This window comes from Cyprinus carpio, chromosome A24 (assembly GCF_018340385.1).
Source record: "Cyprinus carpio isolate SPL01 chromosome A24, ASM1834038v1, whole genome shotgun sequence".
NCBI classification, from domain to species: Eukaryota; Metazoa; Chordata; class Actinopteri; order Cypriniformes; family Cyprinidae; genus Cyprinus; species Cyprinus carpio.
In genome coordinates, this window is record NC_056595.1 from 2,778,712 (window position 1) to 2,797,632 (window position 18,921).

Below are 18,921 nucleotides of genomic sequence, written 5' to 3' on the forward strand. Positions count from 1 at the left end.
GTTTTACATGTCTAAAGCAAATAAAGTGAATAAACTAGTTTTCGTCAGCTCACCTTTTTACATAAACCAAGAAGAAGTTGTTTTATTTATATAGCACCTTTCCATAGCTCAAGGTCATTTTACATAACGCTATACAAAACATTTGCACACCCACATACACAATACAAACACAAGGCCACATATAGCCCCATTATCCAAAATACATATTAAAAAGATACGTTTTGTCTTTAAGGTGGACAAAGATTATATATTATGAAGTGTAAGGGGTAGCGAATTCCATAATTTAGGAACATTTACACTAAATGACCTACCACCTACAGTGGACAGCGGAAAACGAGGAATGGACAAAAGACCAAGTTCAGATGATCTGAGCTACAGTAGGTCAGACAGATATGGAGGAGAAAGACCATTTAATGCCTTAAATGTTAGAAGTAATATCTTAAAGTCAATATGTGATGCCACAGGTAGCCAGTGAATATCATGCAGTAGAGGAGGAATGTGAGCAGAACACCTGGTGGAGGTGAGAACGCTTGCTGCTGAGTTTTGAACATACTGTAACCTTGCAATAGTTTTTTAGGCAGACCAAGAAATAGAGCATTGCAATAATCCAGACGTGATGTGATTAATGGATGAATTTAAATTTCAGCATCAGCTAAAAGTCAGAGAAGATCGAAGATGTGCAATATTAAGAAAATGGATATTAACAACAGAAGAAATATGAGAGGCAAAAGATAGAGATGAGTCAAATAAGACACCAAGATTATAAGCAGATGAAGAAGGCTTAACATGAACCTTGTCAATTTCAAAGGACAGGTCCTTCCTTTTGAATGAGGTAGCAGAGTTTTGTTATTATTTAGTTTAAGGAAGTTCAAGGACATCCAATGCTTGATATCCCTGATACATGCAGTAAGTGAGTAAGGCAGTGATGACCTATCAGAGCTGGTAAGTTAAATTTGAATGTCATCAGCATAGCAATGAAACTGAAGTCCATGCATGCGTATGATGTCACCAAGTGGATATATACAGAAGTGGACCAAGAACTGAACCTTGAGGAACACCCTGTGAAACTGGAGCAGATTTGTACCCTTGTATTGTGATATAATCTTTTCTGTCACTGATGTATTAAATGAGCCAGGAAAGAGCTGGACCAGTGATATCAGAAAGGTGAGATGAGTATTTCATGGCAGACAAATGCAGAGCTTATATCGAGAAGAATCACAATGTTTATTAACCCAGAATCCATGGACAGAAGAATGTTGTTAACCACATGAAGAAGAGCAGATTCAGTGCTATGTGATTAACGAAATCCTGACTGAAAAGGTTCAAAAAGGCCATAAGCATTTAAGTAAGATTTCAATTGTGAAGCCACAACTTTTTCAAGAATTTCACTTAAGAATGGTCAATTTGAGATTGGCCTATAATTGTTCATGTCTAGATCGTCAAGAAGGTCTTTTTTTGTATTTGTTTTTTAAGCATGGGGGTCACCGCAGCCATTTTTAATTCTGCTGCAACGATGGCAGACATTAAACTACAGTTACTCATGTTATGTAAGGTTCAACCGCAGGAACACACATCTTAAGCAAAACAGTAGGTGTAAGATCAATCTGGCAGGACGTAGATTTTGACTTCACAATTAGATCACTTATGGAAGCAGAAGTAGTGAGAGCAAAAGCAGTAAGAGAGTATGTAGAGTGAGTCGAGTCAGTTTTATGAGGGGAGTCTTTGGAAATGGATTCAGTGATTGACTTCAATTTGTCTGAAAAGTAATGAGAAAAGTTATTCACAAGCACCTCAGAGCCAGAAATAACATGCTGTGGAGGGTTAGTGAGTTTGTTGACCATAGGATCTTGCAGCATTGAGGGCTGTACGATAATTGAGCAAATGTTCTTTCAAAGCCAAAGAGCGCACAGTGAGTCCAGTTTTCTTGTACAGTCTTTCCAAACGAGGTCCTATAGCTTTCATTGCTATGGCGTTCCGGAGTGATGAAAGGTGGGTTGTGTGTGTGGATGGAGTCTGTTTTTTTTTAGAGAGATGTTTTTTATGTATTATTTGGGAAATGGTATTATTATAGATGCTGCATATTTCTGATGGACAGTTGGATAATAAACAATCTGACAAGGTAGAAACTCTTATTGAATCAGAAAAAGCAGATGGATCCACAGAACAGAAATTGGAAAACTAAAACTGAAGTTTAGTAGTTTATGATCTGAAAAAGCAAAATCAGTTCCACTAACAAGAATATTATATAAGACAGATTGTACATATTGTATAATAACCAATATATGCCCCTTGGAGTGAGTAGCAAAAGTTACATGTTGAGTTAGACTGAAACAGTCCAGAACAGACATCAATTTGTTGCATTGTACAGTGTTTTCATGTACATTAAAATCACCAAGAAAAATTACAGATGAATAACTAGCACAGACAAGAGTAAGTAACTCACTAATCTCAGAGAAAAAAAATCTGAATGAAATTTTGGAGGTTGATAAATTAAGATTACAGCCATTGATGTTTTGCCAGTCATCTTCAATGCAAGATATTCAAAAGATGCAACGTCACAGAACTCAATCTTAGATATTTTGATACTCTCACGACAAACTACAGCTAACCCTCCACCTCTGCGATGGAGATGAGGTTGAGAGAAATGGTTGAGAAGGTGTTGTTGAGAGGTTTATGTTGGAAGGTGTTGTTGGGAGGTTTAAATTTTTAAGTCAAAAGAAGCATGTCCAGGTTTACGTCAGTGATAATTTCATTTAGCACTGATGCTTTGTCAGTTAAAGAGCAAGTGTTCAAAAGGGCACATTGCACATCTGAAGATGTAATATTGCAGTTTCCAAGGACGGGATCAAAACGTAATGGTCTCAGATTTCCAAAGTTGATTACTCGATTTACTAGAAGCACAGGTGTTGGTACAGATAACCAGAATACTATTTGAAGACGAGCAGTGATAAGTCCGAAGTTTCTTCCCTGAACGGTGTATGTAACGTAAAATTCAAAGTTGTTCACACCATTTATAAGTGTCCGGAGCCAAGTGGAGAGATCCTTTTAAAGTTCTAAGTTGAGCAGAAGAAAATTACAAAGCCATCTCGGGAGAAGTCACTTTATTAATGTCAGCCAAAAGCAACACAAAAAGACCAAAGAACCAAACCTGCAAATGTTTACTTGTCGACATGACCAAAAACCAATGGGGCCCACACAACATCGTATCAGTTTAACTATTAGCCAGAACCGTATCGAATCCAATATCCACAGAAGGGAAGGCTACCCAACCATACCGAGGACTGACACCACAAAATGATAAAGAGTGGAGACTCACTGTATCAGGTGTCGAGGAGGATATGGAAAGCAATGGAGAGGGCTTGCAGACAATAAGTGTGACAGGATCACGAAAAAAGCCAGGTCATTCATCCAAATCTTATTGAGTAAAGAGAATAGTCCAGAATATAATCCATGTAATCCAGATCTATCAAATCCCAGTGGAAACATATCCAAAAGCGTACCAGCAAATAAACAAATAAACAGGCAGGTACCAGCGTGATGCGGCAGCACTAGTGCGCCAGCGTTCTCACACCGGAAGTGAGACTCTTTGGAACCAAGAGAAACCATAAAAACTTTCATTCAAGTGTTCGGTACACACATGCTCATATCAGCAGCTCATCGGTCTTCAGTCTGAGTCAAACCGTTTCCCCAGCTCAGTGCCTTTTGGAGGAACTGAATCAGTTCATTCATCACCGGATCAGATACGCAGTTATTTCGGCTCATTCCGAGTTGGAGAGACTGTCAGGCACCTGTAAGTGAGTTTTGATTGAGCAACTTGTAGATCTGTGCTGCTTGAGACATGAATGGTTTCAGACGCTCCAGTCGGGTGAATTGGTTCATCTAGTTCACTAAAAAGGCTCAACTGGTTCAGAATGATTCATTCATGAACCGAACATCACTCTTTACCATTTGCCTGAGGCTCTGGAGTACAGGTAATAATGCTGTAAATAATGTTCTGTTTTCTTTAACAGACTGATTGTTTCACTTCATAAGACCTCAATATATCGTCAGGAGCCACGGGAATTAATTTTGTCTTGCCTGTACATGCTTTTTTGACTCTTAAAGTGCCGGTAGCCATTGACTTGCATTCTATGAATCACCATGGATCATGGCCTGAGCTAAAAATCTTCTGTAATGTTCTACCGAAGAAAAAAGTTACCTACGGTCATCTTCTATGGCCTGAGGGTGAATAAATTAACAGCAAGTTTTCATTTTTGGGTGAACGATCTCTTTAAAAACAACACTGCAAGGAAGGAAAAGATTAAAAACACAGCCTATGGAATGAGTTGACAAGAATAAAATGAATTCAGTGAAGATAGTGTGGCTTTGTAAAGCTTTACCTTCTGTCTCTGGCACTGAAAGGCACAATGTGGATTCCTAGCGGCCCACCGCCATTGGACACCTCAACCGGCTTCAACATTGCACTAGGGACATTGACAAATGAGGGCAATGAGAGGAGAAACAAAACAGAAGAAACCATAAAGGCAATACATAAAAAGTTTAGAGCATGACAAAGCAGCTATGAGTAGCTATGAGCCACCAGCCCGGAAGCTAAGACTAGTTTAGATCCTGCCCAGCACGAGTCCATCTATAATCCCAGGGGCCATTAAGACACACGGGTCGATGGAGGACCCAAACAGACACTTCAATTAAGTGATTAGGATCAGATTGAGGCCTGCAGAGGGCCAGTTCTTGGTTTTTTAACAGTCAGGGAGCGCACTACACCTGAGAGAAAACATGTGGCAGGAACGCAGGGGATAGAGACAGGACAACAAACATCAGTAAAAAAAAAAGATGAGCACAAGAATTGATGCAGTGCTGCTAAAAATGAGTAGATTAGAAGTGGGATTGATGGAACACAAATCAGGGTTTATTATATACCATTAAAAATTAAACTAAGATTCAATTTAAATTGTTAAAATATAAACTAAAACATATACAGATTGTGTGTGTGTGTGTGTGTGTGTGTGTGTGTGTGTGTGTGTGTGTGTGTGTGTGTGTGTGTGTGTGTGTGTGTGTGTGTGTGTACTTATTTCTTACATTTCTTAAATTGGTTGCTTGACAGCCACTGATCACAGTTTTACAATACATGGGAAAAGGCAGCCTGGACATTTTCCTAAATATCTCTTTTTTTTTTCTTTTTCTTTTTTTTTCAGGTGGACTACCTTTTAAGACATTTTAGTAGAAAACAAAGATTTGTTGGATTTTGTTGGTTGTGAGAATGACAGAAAGCGGTTACCAAATCATTTGTTCGTATTCCTGTGAGGACTTACTCAAGTGAAGCTGACTCCCAACAGGAATCTGCCCGTCCCACCGGCTCTATCCTGCCATTCCTCCCGTTGTCTGTTCTCTCCTCGTCTTCTTCTTCTTCTTCTTCCTGTGGAGCACCAACGAAACACACTGTGAGTCAACGGTTCTCCCTCACATCTCACATAAAGCAGCCGATCTCTGGCTCGCTCTAATCTAATTAAGTGACAGATGAGTGTAATGGCTGCTGTTTTAAATCAGAGTGACTGTGAGAGTACAGCTGTGACATTAGAGCAATCCTCGGGAAAGATGGCTGTAATCGATTATTCATATTCAATCAATCAGTCTTGGCTCGGGCCGCGCTCAGGTCTGCTGCTAATCGGATAAGGGAAGAGTTGAGTGGATGCTCATTTGTTTCTTTCGCTATCCTTATCTGATTTCCATCTCTCTGTCTGTCTATTTCTCAACCTCTTGACACGTCCGGTATGTGCAGATGTCATTTACAATTCTTGGAAGAATGTAGAACAATAAGGTCCTGTCAAATAATGGAGGCTGGATTGAAGGCAGGACTCTCATCAAACATATTGACATGCTGACCACAAAAAGCACGTCAGCTTTTGTTTCTTTTGTTTTTTGAAATGTTTGGTATTGCATGTTAGGTAGTTGTTTCCTGCTCTTTACATTTATTTTTTTAGATTAATTGTATTTAATCATTGCCTTTCAATGAGTCTCAGAGAGAGCAATAAATAAATAAATACATACATACATTATAAATAAGTAATATATTAATATATAAACAAGTATTTTAAACACTTAGCCAAAATTACTAGTAGTTAAAAATAAAATAAAATTTTAAATTAAAAATTTTGATTTAAAAAAAAATAGAAAATGATCTCAAAGATGTATATAAAAAACACATTTAAAAAGAAAATGCAAATTAAAATAAACATTAACTGAGGTAAAATTGAACATGTTATGTCACCAAGTTTCTAAGGCAACATTTCTCATTTTCATTTAGTTTATCTTGATGTAATAAATTAATAATAATAATAATAATAATAATAATAATAATAAAAATAATAATGTTACCAAAACTTTAACCAAAATAAAAATGGGGAAAATAATGTTATTAATATTTTTAATGTTATAAAAATTTTGAAAAAAATAAGAATGGGGAAAAAAATATGTAGAATAATATCTAAATGTAGATTCAAAAATCTACATCAAAATGTCAATGACACCATAATCAAGATCCCATAGGGTTATCATGAAAAAACCTGACATAAAACGCGTATACGCGTTAATCGACTCCAGAGGGTTAAGAAAATATTCCCATCCACCACACTTGGTTATTCATATATTCTGTGTATGCAAACAGCATATCCAGCTAAATAAAATAAACTGAATGAATGAATGAGGGACCAAAGATTAACAACAATCCCTCAATCAAGTTTATCCAATGACAACTGAATATATTCCCCACATTAATTCCACTCGAACCCTTGGCTGTGGATCATTTCCAAAGCCAAGTGCGTGTCTAGACACAGGCGAGATTCTGCAATGGTTTGTTAGCCACAGATATTAATATTCCAGCGGTCCCACTCTTAACCTTCCCCTCTCACCAAAATGTCAAGCACATCTAAATAAGCGCTTCTCCGTCTTTATATGGAAATGCATTCAGTCTTTTCAGACAGTCACCCTCCACCACACGCATCCGCGGGTCTGAAGAGGAAGACTGGAGTACTATTTTCATCTGCCTCTATTTTTTTTTCATTGTTGTAGAGGTTAAAGAATAAGTGGAGGTCATGAAAATTTTATTAGCAAACCTCAGAAAAAGTGGCGGCAGGTCTGTTACCTTACTCTGGTGAAAATGAGTCAATTGCCTCTCAAAACACAGTTGAAGGTTTAGCTACTCAATGTCCAATACAATGATTTTTTGCCTTCATATCGCAGTGTTGGGGTGGAAAAAAATCCTAATTATATTTGATCCAGAATTTGCAATCAAACCTCGCCAATCACAGCACTGAATTAAAAATTACCGCATCAATTAGGGTCAGATTTCCCAGTTTACAGGTATATGCATCTCACCGTTTTTCAATCTGTATATCAGATATTTGTAGCATGATCATGTAAAAGTCTGCATCAAAGTGTAGAAAATTAACAAGACATTATTTACATGGCAATATATGATAATATAACTATATAATATCCAAATATATCCATATTATATCAAGCAGGAATAAAAGTTATTCTTAAAAAAGAGTCACATGTATATATATGTATATATATATGTATATATATATATATATATATACACACAGTACAGGTCAAAAGTTTGGAAACATTACTATTTTTAATGTTTTTGAAAGAAGTCTCTTCTGCTCATCAAGCCTGCATTTATTTGAGCAAAAATACAGAAAAAAACAGTAATATTGTGAAATATTATTACAACTTAAAATAATAGTTTTCTATTTGAATATACTTTAAAAAAATATCTATTTATTCCTGTGATGCAAAGCTGAATTTTCAGCATCATTACTCCAGCCTTCAGTGTCACATGTAACATCCAGTCTATCACATGATCATTTAGAAATCATTCTAATATTCTGATTTATTATGAGTGTTGGAAACAGTTCTGCTGTCTAATATATTTGATGAATAAAAGGTTAAAAAGAACTGCATTTATTCAAAATAAAAAAAAAATTCTAATAATATATATTCTAATAATATATTTTCTTCACTATCACTTTTATCAATTTAAACACATCCTTGCTGAATAAAAGTATTTATTTTATTTAAAAAAAAGAAAGAAAAAAAAAATTACTGACCCCAAATTACTGACCAGTAGTGTATATTGTTATTACAAAATATTTATATTTTAAAAACATAGCTTCTTTTTTTTCTTTTTTTTTTTTTTTTTTTTTTTTATTCATCAAAGTATCCTAAAAAAGTATCACATGTTCTGAAAAAATATTAAGCAGCAGAACTGTTTCCAACTTTGATAATGAATCATCATATTAGAATGATTTCTAAAGGATCATGTGATAATGATCCTAAAAAGTCAGCTTTGCATCACAGAAATAAATGATAATTTAAAGTATAAATAAATTTAAAAACAATTATTTTAAATTGTAATAATATTTCACAATATTACATGTTTTTTTCTGTATTTTTGATCAAATAAATGCAGCCTTGATGAGCAGAAGAAACTTCTTTCAAAAACATTAAAAATATTAATGTTTCCAAACTTTTGACCTGTATACTGATATATATATTATATATATATATATATATATATATATATATATATATATATATATATATATATATATATATATATATATATATATATATGCCGCATCATTTAGCCCCCAGTTTCACTGTATATGCATTGCAGAAGGAAAAATTTCATTTAAATTTGAGGTAAAATAAACCGAACATTTCATTTTTTTTTTAATCATGTGGATTCTGAGTTAATTTAGGATTAAAAGTTTTCTAAAAGCCAAATTCCATGAATATTGTAGGTAAAATGTTGTTTTTCCCTTTGATTATGTCTTATTTACAAAATGTCACCAAAAGGAATATATGCAGTAAGATAAAAAAGGAGGAGAAAGAGTTAATCTAAAAATACTTAACCCCAAAATAAAAAGAAAATGAACATGATAAATTCCATGTTTTTGTTTGTTTTTGCATTAAATCCTAAATTGATTTGAGAATCCAAATGCAAGTTTCATGAGACATGCAGCTGCGCTGGAGAATCTCTATTCAGCTGTGAACTCTGCTGTCTGCAGCCAGAGAATGAGCTTATTAGCAATGAGAGATAAATTGGAGCGGCGAGGGCCGTCACATCGGACCCTGAGAGCCGGTCAAGGCAGTTAAGGAAAGCAGAGAAAGGTCCCTGTCACAAAGTCACTCGCACAGAACACAAAGTGTCACTTTGCCTGTGGTGGCGGTAATGACAGACAGAGAAAACCAGGCCGGATGCCAGACGCTCCATTGTCCGGTTCTGAACACCTGCCAGACGAGAAAACCAATGAAAACTCCTGCATCAGCCCAGCACAGGGGGAAAAGGTCATTTTATAGGCGTCCCAGAGGCTAAGATTGACATGAGCTGTAAGGGATGAATCCACCGCTGTCATTCGGGTGCTTTAGGGCTCTGCTGATATGTGAGGGTTTGTGTGTGTTTGTGAGCTTGGGTGAAGGCCAGAAGCCACTCAGTGCAGCAGTTACAGGAAGCCAGAGGTTACAAAGCTGGCGATTAGACAGACAGTGCATTAGATTATTGTTCCTGGCAGACGCAGGAGGTCGGTCACATTGAGATACTGCTGGCTTGTGAGGAGCTGGAGGGAGAAAGTTTTCCACAGGGAACTCGGATTATAGGAGGAAACGGGTGATATCTCCAGAATGCTGGATAAAATTCAGAGGCCTACGTGATCCTATGGATGCCTAGCTGGAGGGCACCAACCAGTGCCTGACCTCCAGAACAAGCAGATGAAATCAGGAAGGTGACGGTGCTGTGACATGACAGTGACAGGAGGAGAGGTCTGGCCTCTAGCATTGGGTCTAAGGTCGAATTTACACACAGAGATCGCAGGAGTTTGTACTGTGTAACGTTACACAAAAATGATGGTTCAATGCTTATTTTCTGTTCTGTGAAAGAGATTCCAACAATATAACTTCCATGTGTCGCTATAGCTGTGGTGTGGCTATTCGGTTAAATTTAGAACGATTTTTAAAAATATATATCTTTATCATTATAGTTATTGTCCTCGGTGTGTTTAGCAGAAAAACAGAGGCTTCAATCTTATTGGGAGTCATTATATGTCTGGAAGATCAGTCGTAATCACTAAATAAGGACCCTAACTTTCACTTAGTTTTCTATGCTTTGAGAAACAATCAGAAGACTAAGTGGACTAGACCTTAGACTGATATGGGCTTTGTGAGACTGTTACAAAAAGCCAACAGAATTATTTTCCGTTCTGCTCAGGAACAGATGTATTTTGAAGGAGAATATCTTGAGATCTATACACAAACATACAGCTCTGCATTTTTAACCCTGAACTGACTGAAGGACTATTTTCTTGTCCAACGTAAAGTGCTGGAAATGTGCTGTAAAGTAAATATGAGGAAGCCGGCAATTTGTAGAGTCTTTCAAACAATGATTGTCCAAATATATACAACCTTCAGTAATAGTGACCTCACTCCAGTTCCTGACTACGTACCAAAGTTGGTAATGACCTCCAGTGAAACATGCCCAAAAAACAACACGGAAAATGCCAAACATAACAAATTAGAGCGGCTTGAGAAATACTGCAGCTATCCAAAACTTCTCGTGTCTGGTTGGAAGCACTAGTGGCCCTTACGAGGAGCTGTTGGGGTCAGTAGGTAATACATAACTAAAACTCAATGAGTTTGTCTGATGGGGAGCATTCAAGACAATAAAGAAATAAAAAAATCAAGCCCATGCATACTCCAAAAACAGGCGTTCTCCAAAAAAATGGAGATGAAAGGCCCTGCTGTGGGCGCCACAATGCACCATTATAGTACGTCTGTGCCTCAGAGGCAACTCCTATTACCTCAATTAGACATTTAACAGAATTAGACTGATTTAATTGAACGTGACTTTCGCATCTTTCTCTCAAACACAGGGTCATTTCATCCCACCGTTAAACAAAATCTCCATTACAACAGTCAATGGATCACACTACTCATCATTTTCGAGACGCTTATTTGTATTTGTGTTGGGGAAACAAATGCTAAAAGGACCTAAATGATGACTAAAGAGCCACTACTGTAATCTACTTATACGAACACTATCCCACTGTGGTTGGTTTGTGCCACTGTTTATTTGGAGTGTCAAATGAGAAAATATAGCCCATTTGGTATAGACATTTCATACACTTATCATGTCACAGGGGATATTAACAGGCGACTGCAAAATCCATTAATGCATGCCTGTAATCAGGCCTCGTAATATGTCTGTCATCTTTGTGTATTGATTAAATCTTAGATTAACTTGTTTTTCATCTGAGTATTTTTCATGTCCTCAACAGGGATAAAAGATTCTACCCATCAATACAAACAAACATCAACAACGCTGCAAAGAGAAGCTATAATTGCACAAATTAATCTTTATTTTTCATTGTTTAAGAAAAAAAAAAAGACTTGTTGACTGGAAGTAAATCAAATTTAATTGTTTTTTACTGCTAAGCACTGTGACCAGTGTTGGGGAAAGTTGCTTTTAAAAGTAATGCATTACAATATTGTGTTTTTACGTAAAGAAGTATATATTTGGGTATATTTGTTTTACTTGATATGTGTTTAGTTACTGTTGTGATACTTTTTCTCATCTTTTTCTCTTTTCTTTTACTTTTTCTCACACATGAAAAAATGTTCTACACTATAGTTAGCTTTTTTTTTTTGGCTTGTATTGTATGGTTGATTTGGATTCTTGAAGGTTAGCTGGCACTGGTTAATAGAATGAGATTAAATACATAAAGGATATTTGTGTTTAAATCTGTGTTAAACTTTAATTATTGCAGATTTGCATCATATTCTGAGTTTGCATTTCACTGCTTTTAATCATTTTGAGGAATACCAAATCTGTTTTTGTGTAAGTGAGATGCACTTCTGATTTCTCTCAACATGCAGAGAAGAGAGCTGTCAGTCAATTTATGAGGAAACAAAGTAACTGGTGTTACCTATTTGAAAAAGTAAATCAACTCAACTCAATTTTTTTTTTGTTTAGGTGCACAAAATATAATAAAATAATAATAAATACTATATATATATATATATATATATATATATATATATATATATATATATATATATTTATTTATTTATAATTTGCAGCATCTCTCCAGCAATTATTATTCGTCTCCTGTGGAAATCGGCTCAGCTGTTTGGCGGGAGATGAGAGCTGTGTCGGAGGTTTTCAGTTTATGTGTCGGGCTCACGGGTGCGCCTCTAAAGCAGTAAAATATTTCTACGTTTTGAGCTCATGTTCAGACACTTTCATATTCCCCTGTTATGGCACCTGTGGGTCAAGAATGAGACTTCAAAGAGAGCTGTACTCGTTCTGGGGCAGAGTGGAGAGAGTCAGCTTATCTAACGCTTTTATTTCAGACAAAACAAGCTCAGCACTTGTCATACGCTATGTTTCTCCTTTTATTATTATTTTTTATGTATTGCTTTTTCTGTTTTCAGCAGATTTGTACAGTGCTGAAAGGCTCATAAAGAGCTTGCATTGCATAGAACTATACCCATACGGAAATGTAATATATGATATAAATATTGCTCTATATCAAGAGTGATATGGCCATATAAGGTCACATACTGTACATACATGCTTTTCAAATACGTACTCTGGGTAGATGAAGATATAGTGTGTGTAATGTATGTAATACACATACATAAACACATTTTCGTGGACAAGATGAAAAAAACAAAAATTAAAGATACATAAAAAAATAATAAAAAAAAAGAAGAAAAAAAAAATATATATAAACAAAAATATGAGCCACAGAAACAGAGCTGTAGACTTGGCAAACAGCTGAATGCTCATAAACAAATCAGGCAGCAATTGAAACCTGGCATCCTGATTCAGTGAGCAAAGTTTTATTTCCAGCAGCGCCTTTAAACCTGTCTTCCCTTTGTTTTTTCTAAGACACAGCTAATAGTGCATTAAAGTTTGGCTCGGTTGAGGATTACTTTGCGCAAATTAAAGGCAAACAGGTTCTTAATGCTATTAAGTAAATTAAATCAGATACGTGAGCTAATTCATATTTGTCTAGATCAAGGAGAGCAGACGTTTACCAGAGTGACCCACAGTGGGACACGGGACAAATGTCAGTGTCCCTCTCTCTCTCGCTCTCCCGCTCAGTCACTGAAACACATCTGTGCTGAATGCATCATCTGTCAGTTGTGAGTTCATACACGCACAGGCATATCTATCAATGCCACGGCACGCTTCGGTAGGGCTGCAGTATCGTTAAATTGCACTTTTATTAAATTAGGTCGGCTAATTATAAGGGTTTAAATCAATCATTTAGTCAATAATAAAACCTAGAGCAGGCAGTGCCTTTAACTGGCATGCCTTCATCAATAACCACAGGCAGGAATACTTTCTCATATCCCACACAGAGGTTTAAGAGCGCATGAATTATTGAAAATCAAGTTATCACTGCCTGCTTTTGTCTGGGGCCACTTTTGAAGTGATTTGCTGGTTTAGTCAGAGTTGTTCTCTTTGTAAGGATGTCCAATGATATAGTGACAACAACATCACAAGATCATAAGCACAACCAAAATATTCAGCTGAGTGACTGTTATTATTAAATATAGTGACCCCCCCCCACCCCTTTGCCATTCATGTATCCCTGCGATTGTGTCCTTAATGTTGAAATAATTGATGATGATGCTGCTGATGATGATGATATTAATAACAATGTAAGAATATAATTAATTAAATATTAAATAAATATTTTTTATATTCTAAAAATAATTTAATGTATTAACAATTTATATATACATTGCATATATATATATATATATATATATAATATATATATATATATATAGTACATACATTTTATTTTTATTTATATTTATATATATACATATATATATATACATATATCTATACATATATATATATATATATATACATATATATATACATATATATATATATATATATATATATTATATATATATATATACACATTGCATATATATATATATATATATATATATATACACACACACACATACATTTTATATACACATTCATATATACACACACACACTAGTAAGAATATTTATGTATAATATAATAAATTTTCAACATTTATATATTTATTATTTGAAACAATTAATTCAATTATTTTTAAATAGTTCATTATTATTATTATTATTATTATTATTATTATTATTATTAATTGATTAATAATAATAAGTATCTAATGAATTATTAAAGAAATGTGTATATACTATAAATAATTATTATTTAATTTATTAATATTTATTGTTTATTAATATTTATTGTTTATATATATATATATATATATATATATATACTAAATTCCAGAATGCATATATATATATATATATACATATATATATATGCTGGATTTTTATCCATATATTATGGTATTTAAATAGTATTTCTAACATATGTTTTACTCATGGTAGAGTTATGGTAGAAAACAGGATTGCATTATCACAGGACCATGTCGAAAAATCATGGTCACACTATGGTATAGTAAGACTAAACCCATGTGACAAAAGTTAGACTGAAGTACATTCCCCTGATATACAAACAGATGGTTAAAGCTACAGTAACTCTGAAATGCCTTGAGCTGCACATCTCGCACACTCATGACTGCTTTTCCATGATTAATCATAATTTAGAGGTGATTAAGAGGGAGGATCGTCCCACTAACTCCGTATGGAGCTATTAATCTGGCTCTAAGCCATGAAGGTCACTGAGCATATGTGTGATTACAAAAAGCAACAAAAACCTGAGCTCATAAAGACATTAGCAGAGATTGTGGGATTAAGTGGAAACAGAACGGCAATTTCATGAGAACTCCAGAGAGTGATATCAGATTCACTGAAACACATCAGTTCTCTTTAAAGAGGTATATAACACCTTGAGAGAGCTGGCCATTAGCATTCACATACATCTCAACGGCCATGTAAAATCAGCCAATTTTGCTCAGGCAGATGATTTAACTTCATGTTGTGTTCTGGTCATTCTGACCTGGAGAGGATTTTCCTTTTCCTGAAAATGCTGGTTAATGTTATTGGATTGGACTCAAATTTACTGACTTTCCTCATACAGACATTTTTTGTATTTTTTAGGCATTCTAGGCAGCTGGAACAACAGTATACAAACTATGACAATGTCATCTCAGATACAGATTATGTGCTTTAGTCACCGTCTAATGTGAGTTTGAATATCGTTTTTGCGTGAGCTTTACAGCTCTACTGAAAGCCAGAAAGAAATATTCACCTCAGATTTTGAAAGTAAGGAAACATGAATATTAGAACTGTAAACTCAATGTGAACAAACAAGTGCATTACATGACAAAGATGGTATCAGTCACTCAGTATGTACTTTTAATAATATTAAAATGATTTAATATTTATGAATTAGATTATGTGCTTATCCATTTTGTTGCGAGTGCAGTGTGCTTGCAGAGAGACTCCGCCCACACACTCTTCTGATTGGCTGTGATTTTTGATTGATTTGACTGGAATCTTATCGCATGGTGTCTGATTAGGACACAGTGTTCCCAGTCATAAAATGTCCGGCATACAAAGAAAAATTGCTTTTAAATTTCTCGTTATATGCTATATTATCCACCCAAATATTGGATTTAATATTTTTTTATCAACTTGTTTTCTTTCAATTACCATTAGCACTGATTCCAGGCAAAAACTGAGGTGCATAAACTCAAATACAGCGAACCCATGATCAATCGGTTACAAAAACAAGCTTGCGCTAATTGAAAGAAAACAAAAAGATTGACAAGCAATTTTTAAAAGGCCATTTATTTCTGACTAGAGGGTTTTGATTGATTTGACTTGAATATTTTTGCATTGTGCTTTTTAGGACATGCCTGTGGTGTTCCTGGTCAAAAATGACCCACAAAAAATAGCTTATAAACTTCTCGTTATGCTCTGTTTTCACCAAATATTGGATTCAGGATTTTTATCAACTTGTTTTCTTTCAATTATTATTAGTATTAGCACTTATTGTAGGGAAAAAAATGAGGGGCATAAGCTCAAATCAATGAGGCCCGTCATTAAACAGTTCCAAAAAGAAATACAAAACCTGTGCTAACTGAAAGATAACAAGATGACAAGAAGATTAATTTGAAGATTTAGTGATAATATTGCTAATATATATATATATATATATATATATATATATATATATATATAATTTATTTTTTCTTTGGGAGTGAACTATCCTTTTAATCGGTTTCTGAATTAAGGTGCTTCATACTGTCCTCTGAATCATTTTGAACAAATTAAGCTTGATGAACCTAATTTTGGCCAATCAACACAATGGATTTGATTAGTTCAATTGTTTGCAGCCTTATTCAGTCAAGTGCATTAAAATCTATTGTTTTCCAGAGCTCAAGGGTTTGTGTGTGGTCTACAGCCTATTACTTTCTTCTGGAGCTCTGGAAGTGGGATCAGAGGAGGCTGTTGGATGTGTGTGTTTCCTGGACTCAATGGGACAAGTTAATTGATGGGAATGTACAGCTGGCAGAGTCTGAATCCAAAGAATGACAGCAAGAGAACATAGATATTAATTCCTTTGTGTAAATGGCCAAAACAGCAATTACCGAGCTCAATACAATACGTTTCCGTTTAAACTCATAAGATTTCCTTCAGCCCATTTCTGTGCACAGACTGCAAGACAAAATGTCAATGAACATTAGCACTTGCTGTATTTCCTGACATATTTTGGCAAAACTCAGGAGGGATAACAGCTATTCTTTCGGTATTGTTTCAATTTGTGTGGGAACTGGGAAGTCATGCCAATGGCGTTCCCTCCTCTTACAAAAACGCCATGATACTGCTAACCTTCTTATCCAAATGTTTGCACCCCGGTTCACAACAGGATAAGGCCCTTCCTGCGCCGCTCGGTCTGTACAGGAAATCTGCTCAATTCGAGTGTCAACACTTCATAGGAAGAATCTTGTAAGCACCAAGTTCATTGGCTACATTGTGAAGCCAGGCCAAAAATTGAAATGGGACAGCTTTTATATTCCAAGACAATACAAAATCCACACTTGCTATTCCCACTTGAAAAGCCCATATGCCAAAAGTAAAACATCCAGCATTCCAGCAGAAATTTGATTGAAGGCTAGAACAAACACAGGAAAGCGGGGAGTGGAGAAGCACGTCAGCGTGTTTGCACTAAGCTTTTTGTTTTATAGAATAAACACGGCTGATTCTCTTTCCGCCCTCGTTCTGCTGCGAGACAGATCTCTGATATATTGACAGCCTGGGATACGTGCTGTATTTTTAGACCAATCACAAAAGCATCAGTCAGGTTCAAAGGTGCAACCATCCAAGACATCCTCCTACTCTAGAGTCTGTACCACTAGGAGAGAATAGGGAAAAGTCTTTGAAGCGCACCGGAATTCATATGAAGCAGAAAGCAATAACTCAAAATACCACAGCAGGTTAAAAGCAGTCCAAAAAGAAGTCAGCCTTAAAGTGAAACTCAATGAAGGACTATTAAATCTACACAAACTAGGAAAAGATGAGTAGTTAATATGTGTTATAATAAATTATAGCACTATAAATAACAAAACAATACAACTGTTTTACTAACAAGGTAAGTCATGTCACATTTGATGTAGTTTCCGATCTGTTCCTCACACATTTATTCCTAACATTTCCATTTGTGTTCCCTAGAAGATACACTGTCAACCAGCTTCTTATGTGAATTAATTAATAATTATTAATAAATAATTCAGTTTATTCCATTATTTTAAAATACAATCTGTATACTTTATTATTATTATTATTAATACATCTGCATGACATACTCATCATCACTGTTAATGACTTTTTAGTTGGTGCTTGAGGAACAGATGGTTCGGCTGTCAATCATTTTATGGTACTGAACTGTGACCATAATGATTATGTCATACCAACAGGCCAGGTGTTCTAGCACTGTACCATCTTATTTATTTATTATTTTTTTTATTAAATTTGTTGAAAATTATTTTTGTAAACAAGCCAAAGGCCTCCCATTTTGCTGTCTGAAATCAAATTAAATTTACAAAACTCATACTATATACATATATACATACATATATATGTATGCATGTATATATATATATATATATATAGATATATTATATATATATATATATATATATATATATATATATATATATATATGTATACACACACACACACACATATACATACGGGAAAAATAATGTTCCATCATCTATCAACATAACAGACTTATTTAGGTAAAGATGAATCAACATACTTATTCTGACCTGTACCTGCTAAAATATATTCAAGAAAAATGTATCATATTACATTTTTTATGTTTTAAATGATTTAAAATGTTTTGCTGATAAATGGGTAAAACCTAGTTGTTTGAAAGACAGTAGCAAAAATTGGCAAATAATTAAAATGACAATTAGTGTTTTGGGGCCGCACTGTGATCCTTAAATAGAGTCTTTTAATTTAGTCTAATGATTCTTGTCCTAAATATGCCAACACTATTTTCTTTCCGTCATTTCATAGTACTGAACACTGGCAAAGGCCTCAAACTGGTGGGAACGAAGTCTTCATCGAAAATAACAGCATGTGACGTATTTACTTCTGGACAGCATCTACTGATGCATATTCATCCCTGCATTCATTACGCTTCACCTGTGGACAGCCAGGTTATAGAACTCAGGGACTCCCTGCTCTATGGAAACAAGTAAGCCCACCATGTGGTCCTCATCCTGCAGAGATCAATTTGTGAGTGATTTCATTTCCCACAGAAAGAAATAAGCAGATAGACCTTCCACTCAGCCTGCATCTGCATTTCACTCCTTCCTGTCATTTCAGAGATGGCCTCTGCAGACCTGCATTCAGAAA

At 35.1% G+C, this 18,921-nt stretch overlaps 1 protein-coding gene across 1 annotated transcript in view; it reads right to left on the reverse strand.

Annotated features, from left to right (window-relative positions):
• pard3aa (par-3 family cell polarity regulator alpha, a) overlaps positions 1-18,921 on the reverse strand; it is a 426,774-nt gene that overhangs the window by 229,512 nt on the left and 178,341 nt on the right. The window contains 2 exon segments of the mRNA XM_042714045.1: positions 4,380-4,463; positions 5,313-5,416. Coding sequence (XP_042569979.1) covers positions 4,380-4,463; positions 5,313-5,416 — 188 coding nt within the window.